Source organism: Theropithecus gelada, chromosome 9 (genome assembly GCF_003255815.1).
Source record: "Theropithecus gelada isolate Dixy chromosome 9, Tgel_1.0, whole genome shotgun sequence".
Classification (NCBI taxonomy): Eukaryota; Metazoa; Chordata; class Mammalia; order Primates; family Cercopithecidae; genus Theropithecus; species Theropithecus gelada.
In genome coordinates, this window is record NC_037677.1 from 45762402 (window position 1) to 45777381 (window position 14980).

Genomic DNA, 14980 nt, shown 5'->3' on the forward strand with positions numbered 1-14980 from the left:
CTTCCTTCCTTCCTTCCTTCCTTCCTTCCTTCCTTCCTTCCTTCCTTTCCTTCCTTCCTTCCTTCCTTCCTTCCTCCCTCCCTCCCTCCTCCTCCTCTTTCTTTCTTTCTCTTTCCCTTCCTTCCTTCCTTCCTTCCTTCCTTCCTTTCTCTTTCTTTCTTTCGTTCGTTCTTTCTTTCTCTCTCTCTCTCTCTCTCTCTCTCTCTCTCTTTCTTTCTTTCTTTCTTTCTTTCCTTCCTTCCTTCCTTCCTTCCTTCCTTCCTTCCTTCCTTCCTTCCTTCCTTCCTTCCTTCCTTCCTTCCTTCCTCCCTCCCTCCCTCCCTCCCTCCCTTCCTTCCTTCCTTTTATTTTTTTTGACTTATTGACTTACTGCATTAGCATTAACCTTTGGTACAATGTTGAATAAGAGGAAAGAGAGTGGACATCTTTCTAGATTCTCCATTTTGGGGAGAAAGCATTCTGTTTTTCATCATAAAGTATAATGTTAGCTGTAGGATTTTTGTGAGTGTCATTTATCAGATTAAGGGAGCCTTCCTTTATTCTAGTTTCCCGAAGAGTTATTATGAATGGACTCTTACTTTTGTTAAATGCGTTTTCTGCATCTATTGAGATGATCATATAGTTTTTCTTTTTTTGCCTGTTGATATATGATGAGTTACTTTGGTTAATTTCCAAATATCTAACGTGCTTTGCATTCCAGGGATAAGCCCAACTTGGTCATGGTATAATATTGTTTTTATCTTTTACGATTTGATTTGCTAGTATTTTCCTGAAGACTTTTTCTGTGTTTATATTCATGACGGATATTGATCTGTAATTTTCTTTTTTGTGATATCTTTTTCTGGTTTTAGTGTCAGAGTAGTGCTTTCCTTATAAAATTATTTGGAAGTGTTTTCTCCTCTTCAATATTCTGGAAAAGTTTGTATAAAATTGGTAGTATCGCTTCCTTAAATGTTTGGTAAAATTCACCAGTGAGGCCAACTGGACCCGGAATTTGTGAGGTTTCTAAATACATATTTGTGTTAGTTTTTTTTTTTTTTTGCGGGGGGAGGCTTTTATAACAAAGTATCGAAGAATGGCTCTCATGATTCTGTGGGCTAGCAGTCCAACATCAAGGTGTCAGCAAAGTTGATTTCTTCTGAGGCCTCTCTCCTCAGCTTGCAGGTGGCCCTCTTTCCTCTGTGTCTTCACATGGTCTTCCTGCTGTGTATATCCGTGTCTTATCTCTGTGATAAGGATACCAGTTACATTACATTAAGGGCTATTCTAATAACTTCATTTTAACTGAATCATCTCTTTATAGACCCTATCTCCAAAGACGGTCACATTTAGTTACTGGGAGTTAGGACTTAGTATATATGTATTTTTTGGGGGATTACACAATTCAGCCCACAACAGTATTCAATTTATTTAATTGATATAGGACTATTTAGGTTGTCTTTCTCTTTTTTTTAAATGAGCTTTGGCAGTTTGTATTTTTCAGTGAATTTGTCCCATTCATGTAAATTGTCTAACTTATGGCACTAGAGTTGTTTGTAATATTCCCTTATTAACTTTTTAATGTCTTATCTTCATTGATCGCCTCTCTTTTTTTTCAATTACATAAAATGTGTCTTTGTTCTGTGTTTCTTGATCAGTTTGGCTAGATACTGCATCAATTCTATTGATATTTTCCAAGAACTAGCCTTTAGTTTCATTTACTTTCTCATTGTTTTCAATTTCATCGATTTCTGCTTTTTATTATTTCCTTTTTCCTTCTTGCTTTGGATTTTATTTTATCTTTTCTTAATTTATTAAGGTGGAAACTTAGATTACTGATATATTTCTTTTTCATAAATACAACTGGCCCTCCATATCTGTAGATTCTGCATCTGCAAATTCAACCAACTGTGGATCAAAGATATTTTAAGAACAAAGATAGCAATACAACAACAAAAAATTACAAATTTTAAAAATATTGTATAGCAACTATTTACATGGCATTTATGTTGTATTAGGTATAAGTAATCTAGACATGATTTAAAGTATCTGAGAGAGAGGATGTGTTTAGATTATATGCAAATACTATGCTATTTTATGTAAAGGACTTGAGCATCCGAGGATTTTGGTATTCGTGGGAGGTCCTGGAACCAATCACTTGCAAATACAAAGGGACAACAGTAGTACAAGCATTTAATACAACAAATCTTCCTGTAAGTACTGCTTTAGTTGCATCCCACACATTTTGAAGTGTTTTTATTTTCATTCAATTTATAATGTTTTCTCATTCTAAGTAGCAAAAGATGGAACAATTTGAACAACAATCTAATGTAGCAGTGGATTATAGTATGAAGTATAAAATAATCGTCCATGGGTTCATACTGATATAAATAAATGATTAAATATGTTAATAAATGGGAAAGAAGAGACAAATCTCCCATGCAGAAGAATTTGTGATAAATTACATTGATATTCAATTTTAAAGGAAGTGGATCATAATTTCCCAACTCTTAAGTGTGGGTTGCACATATTGACTTTCTTTCAAAAAGTACAGTATGGCCAGAGGAGTACAAAGAATAATTGCATAGTAGAGAAACCTAATAAACACTACTGCAGCCAGGTGATCAAGGTCACCATCAACTGTCGTACATCATGTTGATAGAATATACCCTTGATACTATGGATAAATATGGCACTCTACTTCTGTGATCTTATTACTGAAAACCCATAACCCCAGTCTTAATCATGACAAAAAAAATAGACAAATTTCAATAGTAAGGCATTGAAGAATACACCTGGCCAATACTCTTCAAACCTATCAAGGTCATCAAAAACAAGGAAATCTGAGAAGCCGTTGTAGCCAAAAGTTGCCCGAGGAGACCTGACAACTAAATACAATGTTTTATCCTAGATGGGCTCCTGAAACAGTAAAAAGACATTAAGGAAATCTAAGAAAACCAAAATACAGTATGCACTTTAGTTAACAAAAATGTATCAATATTGGTTCAATACTAATGAATGTACTACCCAAATGTAAAACATTAATAGTAAGTGAAACTTTGGCAGGGAATATATGGGAATTCTATGTGCTCTTTTTTTTAATATAAAACTTTTCTAAAAAATAAAATCTATACATTTTTAACAAAATGTCTTCCTATTTCTCTTGTGACTTCCTCTTTGATCTACGGGTTACTTAGTTGTATTTTCTCCAAATTATTTTTATTGTAGTAAACTTTACATAACATAACATTTACTATCTTAACCATTTGAAGTATATATGTCAGTATTATTAATTATATTTTAAAAAATTTGTTTGTACCTTTGGAATCATTGCCAGATCCAACGTCATGAAGTTATTGCCATGTTTTCTTGTAAGAGTTTTATAATTTTAGCTTTTACATGTAGGTAATGGATCCATTTTGAGTTAATTTTTGTATACGGCATTTGGTAAAGATCCAATTATATTATTTTGCATGTGGATATCCAGCTTCCCAGCACCATTTGTGTAAAGACTGTTTTTTTCCCATTAAATGGCCTTGACAACTTTTGAAAATAATTGGGTTTTATTTCTGGACTCTTTCTTCTATTCCCTTGGCCTATATGTCTGTCTATGCCCGTACCAGACTGTTTTGATTACTGTAGTATTGTAGTAAGTTTTGAAATCAAGAAGTGTGAGTCTTTTTTTTTTCCCATATTTTTCAGGATTGTTTTAGCTGTTTGGGGTCCTTTGAAATTCCATATGAATTTTAGGATGAGTTTGTCTATTTATGCAGAAGGGGTCATTGGGATTTTGATAAGGATTGCATTGAATCTGTAGATCGTTTTGGTTAGTACTGATATCTTAATGATATTAAATCTTCCAAACCATGAACATGAGATATATTTGTTTAATTTTTTTTCAGCAATGTTTTGTAGGTCTCTTTGTACAAATCTTTCCCTTTCCCTTCTTGGCTAATTTCAAAGTATTTTATTTCTTTTTATATGTTATCATAAATGAAATTGTCTTCTTAATTTCATTTTCAGATGGTTCATGTGAGTATATATAAATGCAACTGATTTTTGTGTGTGACTTTTTATCCTGCCACTTTACAAAATTCATTTTTTTTAACTCTGTGTGTGTGTGTGTGTGTGTGTGTGTGTGTAAAATCCAGTCATCTTTAGGATTTTCTATGTATATCATATCATTTGCAGACAGAGATGTTTACTTTTTGTTTTCCCCAATTTGGATGCCTTTTATTTCTTTTTGTCCCCTAATTTCTCTGACTAGGACTTCCAATACTATGTTAAGTAGAAGTGGCAAAAGTGGCATCCATGCCTTGTTTCTGATCTTAGGGAAAAGCTTTTACTCTTTCAACATTGATTATGTTTGCTGTGGGTTTTCCATATATAACTTTTATTATGTTTATGTATCTTCCTTATGTTCCTAGTTTGTTGAATTTTTTTCTACAAACAAATAGGCCGGACATGGTGGCTCATGCCTGTAATCCCAGCACTTTGGGAGGCCAAGGCAGGCAGATCACCTGAGGTCGGGGAGTTCATGACCATTCTGGCCAACATGTCTCTACTAAAGAAAAAGTACAAAAATTAGCTGGACGTGGTAGCAGGTGCCTGTAATCCCAGCTGCTTTGGAGTCTGAGGCAGGAGAGTCACTTGAACCCAGGAGGCAGAGGTTGCAGTGAGCCAGGATCTCTCCAGTGTACTTCAGCCTGTGCAACAGTGAAACTCTGTCAAAAAAAAAAAAGAATATAACCTTGAAAGGATGTTGAATTTTGTCAAATACTTTCTCTGCATCAGTTGAGATAATCATGTCTTTTTTCCCATTTCATTCTGTTAATGTGTTGTATTACCTTGATTTTAAGGACGTTAAGTCATCCTTGCATTCCGATAATACATCCCACATAGTCTTTTGATCTTTTTAATATGCTGCTGAATATTTGCTTTGCTACTATTTTGTTGAGGATTTTTACATCAATGTTTAAGATGGATATTCTTTTCTTGTAGGGTAATATCCCAATTTGATATTGGGATAATGCTGGCCTCGTAGAATAAGTTACGAAGTGTTCCCTACTCTTTAATGTTTTTGAACAGTTGAGAAGTATTGGTGTTAGTTCTTTAAATGTTTGGTAGAATTTACCAGTGAAGCCATTGGATCCAGGGCTTACTTTTTTGAGATAATTTTGATAACTTATTCAATAACCTTACTAGTTATAGGTCTATTTCTTTGTGGTTTGGTTTTGGTAGGTTTTGTGTTTCTATAAATTTGTCTATTTCATTGAGGTTATCCAGCTTTTTTTTTTTTTTTTTTTTTTGCATACAATTGATCATAGTACTCCCTTATCTTTTTTGTGTCTTTAGAATTGGTAGTAATGTCCTCATTTTTATTTCTGATTTCGGTAATTTGATTCTTTTCTCTTTTTATCTTAGTTTATCTAATTAAAGGTTCATCACATCATTTTGTTGATATTTTTGAAGAACTTGCTTTTGGTTTCATTGATTTTTCTCTTTTTTATGTTTTATATTTTGACCCTGCTCTAATCTTTACTATTTCCTTCCTTTTGTTAGCTTTAGGTTTAGTTTGTTCTTCTTTTTGTAATTCCTTACGTTGTAAAGCTAGTTTAAGGTCTTGTTTTATTCGTGTAAGCATTTATAGCTATAAATTCCCCCCTTAACCCTGCTTTTGCTGTGTCCCATAGTTTTGATATGTTGTGTTATGTTTTCATTCATTTCTAAATGTTTCTAATTTCCCTTGTAATTTCTTCTTTGATCCATTGGAATTTTAAAAATATGTTAATTTTCACAAATTTGTAAGTTTATCAGTTTTTCTTATATTTGATTTCTAATTTTATCTCTTGTATTTGGAGAAGATACTCTTTGTGATATTAATCTTTTAAAATTGATTGATACTTAGTTTAAAGCCTAACACATGCAAAATATTACATGTGTTCTTGAATATGTGGTCTGTTGTTGCACAGAGGATTCTGTATGTATCTGTTAGATATACTTCGTTTATTATATTGTTCAATTCCTCCCTCTTCTTCTGTTTGATTGTTCTATCCACTAATGAAAATGGGATATTGAAGTCTTCAATTATTGTTATAAAACTGTTTATCTCTTCATTCCTGTCAATTTTTGCTTTGTGTATTTTGATTACCTGTTATTAGGTGCATAAATGTTTATAATTGTTATATGTTCTTGCTGTATTGAACCTTTTATATAGAACCTGATATATAATGTCCTTCTTTGTCATTTTTAACTTTTTAAAATTAGAATCGATTTTATCTGATATTAATATAGCTATTCATGCTCTGTTTTGGTTCCTGTTTGCATGGAATATTTCTTTTACTTTTAACCTATTTGTGTCTTTGGATCAAAGTGAGTCCCTTGTAGACAGTGTATAGTTGGGTCATGTTTTTATTTTTTTTTTTAATCCATTCTGCCAATCTCTCTTTCAATTGGAGAGTTTAATTCATTTACATCTAAAGTAATTACTGATAAGGAGGGACTTCTCTCATTTTGCTGTTTTAAAAAAATATTTCTTGTAGCTTTTCTGTTCCTCATTTTTTTTTTTTTTGCCTTACTGTTTCCTTTTGTATTTAGTTGCCTTTTGTAAAAAAAATTTAAATTTTTTAAAACTTTCCTTTATATATATATTTTAGCTATTTTCTTTGTGGTTACCATGGGCATTATATTTAACATCCTAAACTTATCACTCTAATTTGGATTTATGCCAGCTTAATTCAGTAAAATACAAAAAAAAAAAACATACACACACACACAAAACTGTGCTCCTTTAACTGTTCTGCCCCCCACCTTTTTCATTTGTTATCACAAAATTACATTCTTATATATTATGTGTCCCAAAACATAAAATAATGTTTTTAATGCTTTAGTTTTCTATGTAGAAAACAAAATGTGGATTTACAATCTAAAGTTATGACAGTTTTTTATTTTTAGACTAATAAATTTAGAAAAATGTCATCTCAAATCATGTAGAAAAGAAAAAGTGAAGTTACACATTATTGTTACAAGAATACTAGCTTTTATAATTAGTCATGTATTTGCTGAAATCTTAATTTCTTTGTGTGGATTTTTTCTTTGATTACATTAAAGTTGTCACTCAGTTGTCTTCTGGCTTATATTGTTTTTGATGAGCTTTTGGATCTGAGGCTTGGTGTCTCATTCATTTTGGAAGAAATTCTCAGTTATTATCTTTTCTAATATTTTTTCTGCCCAATTCTCCTTCTCTTCTATTTTGGGATTCCATTTACAGGTATAATATATTAGTCTGTTTGATATTGGCTTGTGGTTCTTGGATGGTCTCTTCTTCTCTGCCTCCGCCACTCATCTACCTTTTTTTCTCTGTGTTCTAATTTGGATAATTCCTCTTGATTTATTTTGTAATTCATGAACTCTTTTCTTGCCTCTGTAAAATCTACTGATGAGCTTATCAATAATGTGCTTAATTTCTTACAATATTTTTTTACTTTAAGCATTTCCACTTGATTCTTTTTTATGGTTTCCATTTCTCCATTGAAATTCTCCATTTGTTCATGTATGTTGTTTACTTTTCCCACTGACTTTTCACACCTCGATTATTACTATTTTAAATTCATCACTTGACAGTTTTAACATATGTTATATCTCTGTTTTAAAAAAAATATTTCTTGTAGCTTTTATACAAAAAATTCTGCAAAAAATATTTCTTGTAGCTATTTTCTACAAAATAACCTTGTAGCTCCAAGTTCTGTTGATTGTTTTGTCTCTTGACAACTTTTTTCTCTTTTTCTTCTGTGTGTACTCTATAATTTTTTGGTTGAAAACTGGATATTGTATAGTCTAGAGATGAAAGTAAAAATGCCTTATCCATGGTTTCACTCTTCATAGTTTCAGTTACCTGCAGTCGACCACAGACTACAAATGTTAAGTGGATAATTCCAGATATAAACAGTAAGTTTTAAATTGTACGCTGTTCTGAGCAGTGTGATGAAACCTCACACTGTCTAGCTCTTTCCTGCCTGGAAGTGAATCGTCCCTTTGTCTAGCATATTCATGCTGTATATGCTACCTGCCTGTTAGCCAACTAGTAGTCATCTTGGTTATCAGATCTACTGTTTTGGCCTTACAGTGCTTGTGTTCAAGTAGCTCTTATTTTACTTAGTAATGACCCCAAAGAGCAGTAATGCTGGCAGTTTGGATATGCCAAAGGGAAGCTGTAAAGTGCTTTCTTTACATGAAAAGATGAAAGTTTTTGACTTAATAAGGAAAGAAAAAAAATCATATGCTAAAGTTGCTTAGACCTATGGTAAGAATGAATCTTCTATCCAAGTTTTGCTGTTGCACATCAGAGTGTCAAAGTTACGGCCACAGTGCATGATACATGCTTACTTAACATGGAAAAGACATTAAATTTATGGGTGGAAGACATGAACAAAAATATGTTTCAGTTGATGATAGTCAGGTTCAGTACTATCCAGAGTTTCAGGCATTCACTGGGGGTCTTGGAACATATCACCTGCAGATAAAGAGGAGCTATTGTAGTATTTCTTACCTAAGTTCTAGACGCTGTGGTACATAGGGATGGACATGCCTCTTTTTTTGGTAGCCCTTCAGTGTGAGGAGTTGCATCAATTTATTCAGTAATGCAGCAGGGCTTGGATTTGATGTTGCTATGGTTACCCTCAATACACCACCAGCTTCAAATTCCTCCAGTGTTACCTTGCATGTAGAGGATTTGCCTCAGTGTTTACTCCACCTTCTGCTTTAGCTCTTCCCATTGTACATGCACCTCAGAGAAGGTCCTCTCCATGATCTTGTCTAATTCCCAGCAGTACAGAGCTCTTACTTATGATTACCTTGCTTGCCAGCCTGGTTGGAGGTGACATTCTTTGATGTCCTTGTTCAGCCTCAGTCTTAGGAAGGCCTCAGGTGGTACCTTCTTTGTTGTTCTGTCCATTCTCCAGGGGTAGGGAATGTCTTATGGCCTGAGTCCGGGATGCTCTTCTCCCTTCCCTACCCCCAATGTTAATGAGTCTTCACTTGTGCCTTGAGGATGACAGAATTTCATGCCTTTCCCCAGCTTCTTATGCTTTTGGTCCATTAGGGAAATAGGGAAAAGCATTCTGGACATGCTTTGTGCCATTCCTGTGAATGCTGTTTTTCCCCTTCCCAAGCTTGCCCCACGAAGGAGGATTTCTCAAGTTCCTCACCCTGTCTCCAGCTTTTCTCCTGAGCCTCTGATGAGGTCCTCACATGCATTATCTTTTCATTGTTTGTTTTTAAACCTTTCTTGTCTTCATTAATAAATGTACACATGCCTTTGTCCTATGTCAATAAGTCGATTTTGAACTGTCTGCTTTGTTTCTTGCAGAATTTGATATAATTATAAATTGCTATAATTATGTACTTTTGAGTTTTACTTTTATTTTCTTAGGTTTATAAACTAATTTTTACCTCATTCTATTGTTTTCTTATCTCCTTGTGAACTCTTACTTAAAATAATTTATTTTTTTTTCTTTTGACAGATGTTGCGTACACAGTGAATTTTCCTTTTTAAGCTTATCTTCCATTTTAGAATAGATTTTAAAAATTATTCTGCATGCTATATTATATTATTATTTTTTCTGTTTCATGTTTTATTGCATTTTGTTACGAACATGTATAGTTTTTTCTATCTCTTCGATTTTGTTGATTGAGCAGGAATGAATTCTTCTTGATTTCCCTTTTTATTTGGATCTCATTATCTTCCCCTGTAAACTATATTTTGGAGGGCTGCATTTTTTATTTTGCCTGAGGACAATGATAAGTGTGCTGAAGGGGTAGGGACTGAGGAGCAGGATACTCAAAGGGCATGGTATGGCTGAAATGTTAAGCAGATATCATAGATGCCCTTACTCAATATCAATCAGACCCTTCTCCTAGTGTACCTTCCTATATGGCACAGGCAGAAAAATGAAAAATTATGTTTTCAAGACTTCCTGGTAGCTTATTTGGGCTTCACTAATCATATGCACTTAGCCAAGATGTAAATATTTAGAGAGACATCCATTTTGTTGCTATGCATCACAGCAGGCTTGGCGTTCCTGGTCCTCATTATAGGTAAGGTGATGTGTTATTAGAGCCAACAGTTGTGGTAGTGACTTTCTCATTTCTCCATTGTTGCTCAAGTGGTGTCATCCAGCAGCCAGTGGCTAGAAAAAATGATCTCCAACTTCCTCAGTTTCCTAATTGTAGTAGAGACAGAACTTTTCTTGGCAGACCATTATGCAGTGTTCTTGGATCATAATGAGAGAGGCATCTGCTCTTCAAGCCCACCCAATGGTGATACAAGCACCAAATAGCTAGATCAAATCCCTTTCTGTAAACTGGCTGAAATGATTCCCGTGATCTACAGCTGAAACCTCACCTTTCTTGGACCAGGCTACAAGAAAAGAGACCAAGTTCAGAATGATGTTAATGATAAAGATATGTATTTTCTACCATAATGGAAGTCCAGAGATAGGAAGGATTCCAGGTTCAGTATGATCAGTTGCTAATGTCACCAAGAACATAGGTTCTTTATGTTTTTCACATTTGCTATACTCCTTCCTTTTGTGGCCGTAAGAGGGCAGACTATGATAATTAGGTCCTTAATGCTTCTTTGTTTATGTCTGTACAGAGGGATGAAGGTAGAAGAGAGGTTTGCTTCTCTTTTTTACAAGACCAGCCTGTTTCTGTGGGTGGCGCAAATCACCTACCCATTTCTGAATTATTCACTGGAAGGATCTTACTGTGGAATGATCACAAATGGCTTTAACTAACCAGAGGGGTAGAATCAGTGTTGGGGAGTCAACACCAGTGTTTGTTCCAGTCATTCTACATTTTCATTTTTTTTCTCTCTTCATTCTCTCAGCTTTTGTACTAGCAAAGATGGAACACAATGTGAAGGTCTAAAGGTTTTCCTGCTGGGGATCAAAGATGATCAAAATGGCTTCTACTCTGGTGGAAATTTTATCTCCCCTTCTAGCCTGCTTAGACCTCCTTTCATACGAAGGTTAGGGAAATTTGTGAGAAATTTTAGGATTTCTGTGCCTGTCTATTCCAACCAAGAACCCTCACTTCCAATTCTACAAACAGCCTCTGTATATAGTGGAGTTCCAAGACAAGATGTGCTTCCCAGGAATGTGCAGATTCTTAGAAATGTCCACCTCTTTCTTTTTCTGTATTGTTTTGTATGTATCTTTTTGCTGGTATTAACTTGATTATTGTTCACATTATTTGGCTTTGCAAAGAGATGATGAGAACTTGTTTTACTTGAACATCTTACCTCAAAATTTTGAAGCTTTTAAAATATTCTTTTACTGTTGACTTCTAGATTTATTGCATTTTGGCCAGTGGACCTGATGTATAAAATTTCAGATATTTGGAACCTTGACTGTCAACATGACCTAAAAGATCATAATTTTAAAAATAAAAAGATTGCATATGTTATTAAATATTAATAGAATGTTCTCCCTAATTACTGGTTACAAGTGTCCATATGTATCCATTATTCAGTCTTATTAATTATATTGCATAGATTCTCTCCATCCTTGGTGTGTGTGCACGTGTGTGTATTCATGTTCAATCTGTTTCAGAGTAATGAAACAGGACGTGAACTCTCCACATCCCCACATCTCAGACTCTAGGAACTTCCAAACACTTGGTCCCAGGGAAGGCAAAAGTTCTCTTTTTCCTAATCTAAGCCTTGTACGTTCTTGCTTTGGCATAACTGTCAATCCATATACCCAATTCACATTATAAAGCAGAACACTTCTCAATACACAGCATCTGTTGTTTGTAGCACTGAACAGTTTTCTCCAAGGACAGTGGATTTTGTATAATTTCAAGGTGTAAATAGCCATGATTTTTTCCAAAGGAAGCCTCTTTCAAAGTAATGTACTCTTTATCTGTGGAAAAATAAACTTCTTTTTACCCTTAAATGGTTGTGCCTTTAAGAGAAACAGAAACAAAAATAAAATCTCCCTTCACATATATACCAGTGACTTTATATGTGAATTTTTCTTTTCCTTAGATACACACAAAATTGTTTCTGAAGGGGAACTACATCAGTTGGCTCAGATTCGGCCATTAATATTCAATTTTCATGAGCAGACAGCCATCAAGGATTGTTTGAAAATGCTTGAAAAAAAAACAGGAGCATATGATATCATGCAGGAATTTATGGTAAATATTTTCTTAACAAAAGTCTATATGTGATTTCTTTTTTTATATCATTGCCAGAGGGTTTCTTTTCTTTTCTTTCTTTATTTGGTTTTAGTACATTATTTTTACTTTTAAATATTATATATATTTTAAAGTAATAGATGTGCATGGTTAGAAAAAAAAAGCCAAATAACATAAAAGGATATAAAATAGAAAGTCTCTCTCTTTCTCTCAAGACTTTCTAGGATGCCTTTACACTATTCATTTTGTCATTTTGTCATGCACACTTTTTAAAAAATTTGTTGGAATGCACTTTACATCCTTAAATATGTTTTCCACCTAGATACAATTTCCAAATATATTATCAGCATGTATAGCAGTATCTCATTTTTTTAAGTGTTGCATAGTAATTATATGGTAATTAATTTTCAAAATTGAGATACTTATAATATTTAATTTCTGAAATTAAGGTTCTTATCCATATAATTAACTACCATGCAACACTTGGACATTTAGGTTGTTCTAGTCTTTGCTATTATGAACGGCAGTCATCTCTCTTCATATACTGTATGCATATATTTAAATATTTTTAGAACAAATTCCTAGAAAGACAATATTAATATCTTGGGCTATCAATTTTTTGGATCTTTTCTCATCTCTTAAATGACAAATTGTTTCTTATTGATTATTTAATTGGTATTTCTTTATTTGAGAACAAAAGAATATCTTTCCATATGTTTTTAAGCCTTTTATATTTTCAGAGAACTGCTAGTTTCAATTCTTTGCCCCATTTTCTATTTTTTTTTTTTGCTTATTGGTTACTAACGCTTTTTTTTTTTTTTTGAGATGAAGTCTCGCTCTTGTCCCCCAGGCTGGAGTGCAATGGTGTGATCTCAGCTCACTGCAACCTCTGCCTCCCAGGTTCAAGCAATTCTCCTGCCTCAGTCTCCTGAGTAGATAAGATTACAGGTGCCTGCCACCACACCTGGCTAATTTTTGTATTTTTAATAGAGACGGGGTTTCACCATGTTGGCCGGCTGGCGTCAAACTCCTGACCTAAGGTGATCCGCCCTTTGGGATTACAGGTGTGAGTCACCGCGCCTGGCCGATTACTAACTCTTTAAGGAAAAAATTGTGCCTTTTTGTGTCTTACATGTAGTATTTTTTCTGCTGTTGTTTGTGTTACACACAGGTTCACATGCACTTGCACACACATGCCTGTTTACCATGAAGAAATAGCTGATTTTTAGTGGTCAAATATGGCAATCTTTTCTTTTGGGGCTTCTGGGTTTGGGGCTTTTGGTGCTCTTTAGGAATGCTTCTTTTACTCTAGGATTGTAATAATTACTTCATGTTTTTTTCTAGTACTTTTATGATTTTTTAAGCATTTAACTCTTTGATGCAGCTAGAATTTAATTTGGTATAAGATGTTTGATAGGGACTCAGCATTATATAGCTATCCAGTTGTCCCAAGACTCTCCTGGAACTTCCCTTGAGTGATGCAAAATGCCACTTTTATCATATACTAGAGCTTTACATATATTTTAATTTATTCTTGGACTTTTTCTACTGATTTTCTTATTCCTTTATTGGTATCACTCTGTTAATTAGCAGAGCTTCATATTATCTTTTAACATCTAATGAGACTCATCTGCCATCATTATTCATTTATGAAATTTTTTCTCATTCTTCCTACAGATTTTTCATTAATTAATTTTATTAATTTAATACTTTTAATTTCATTAATTAATTTTAGAAAGACTTGATCATTTTATCATACTACTTAAAACCTTCACAGGCTCCTTCTTCCCCATGGTTGCTAGGTTGGCTACACAAGAGTTACCCAAGAGCTTTGAAAATGTATAGATTCTCAGGCTTTCTCCACAAATATTCTAATAGATTTTGACTAGCTACCTCCTAATTTCATTTATATACGAAACAAGATCGTTTGTAGTTTTAGTCTGTTGTTGGACTAGATCGTGTGCTCTGTGCTCTTATTACCATATTAGTCACAGTTTCCCAAAGCGATGCTTATGCCTCCATTATTTCCACCCCTTCACCTTCTCTCCTCTTTCCTTCTATGTACACACTGTTTTTCATATGCTAACTTCCAATGACTTACTAAGGCCCAGTTCAAGGGCTACTTCATTTTTAGGAGCTTTTCTTCTTGACTTTTAGGTGCAATCTAGTACTGTCATTTATACTAGTGTCTCCGTACATTGGTCACATGGTATTTGATTACATGTCCTCTAACTACTCTGTTCACTCCTTAAGGATGAGGCCATTATCCAATTCATCTCTGTGTTCCAGTGTCTGAAACAGGGCCAGGTACCTACTAAATGCTTAATAAGTGTTTGTTGAATTCACACTTGGTAAAGAAATTTTTTGAAAGGAAGGATTCTTAGGGTCCTAACTATAATTTCTTCAAAGGGGAAGGGTAAATTGTGAGACTGTTTGTATATATTTTTTGTTTACATGTTTCTGTTATTGTTATTTTGTTATTTTTATTTATAAAATGATAGATCTGTGGGTAGGTTGGGAGAAGTGATTAGCCTGTATTTCCTTTTTTATGAAAGAAGAACAAAATGAAGTTCAAATGGGAAGTATCTCTAGAAAGTTTAACATTTTCTTATTAAGCAGCTCATTGATTGGCATCTAAACTTGAGATATTTTATATAGTACTTTTAAAATGGGGATCTAACTTAACACAAAACATTAAATAGCAGGTCATGTCAGATGGGGTTTAAGGATCATGAGCACTAAACAAAGGCAGATTTTTTTCTTGTTTATTGGTTATAGTAAATACACAATTTATTATTTA

The 14980-nt window shown here is 33.8% G+C and overlaps 1 protein-coding gene across 50 annotated transcripts in view; it reads left to right on the forward strand.

The window, feature by feature from the left end:
- Positions 1 to 14980, forward strand: part of PTPN20 (protein tyrosine phosphatase, non-receptor type 20) — a 96574-nt gene that overhangs the window by 47860 nt on the left and 33734 nt on the right. For 36 of the 50 annotated variants that reach the window (XM_025396396.1, XM_025396408.1, XM_025396415.1 and 33 more), the window contains one exon: positions 12029 to 12180. The exons of the other annotated variants lie outside the window; for them this stretch is intronic. In XM_025396396.1, the coding sequence (XP_025252181.1) occupies positions 12029 to 12180 (152 nt within the window). The remainder of the gene's footprint in view (positions 1 to 12028; positions 12181 to 14980) is intronic. 50 annotated transcript variants of the gene reach the window in all.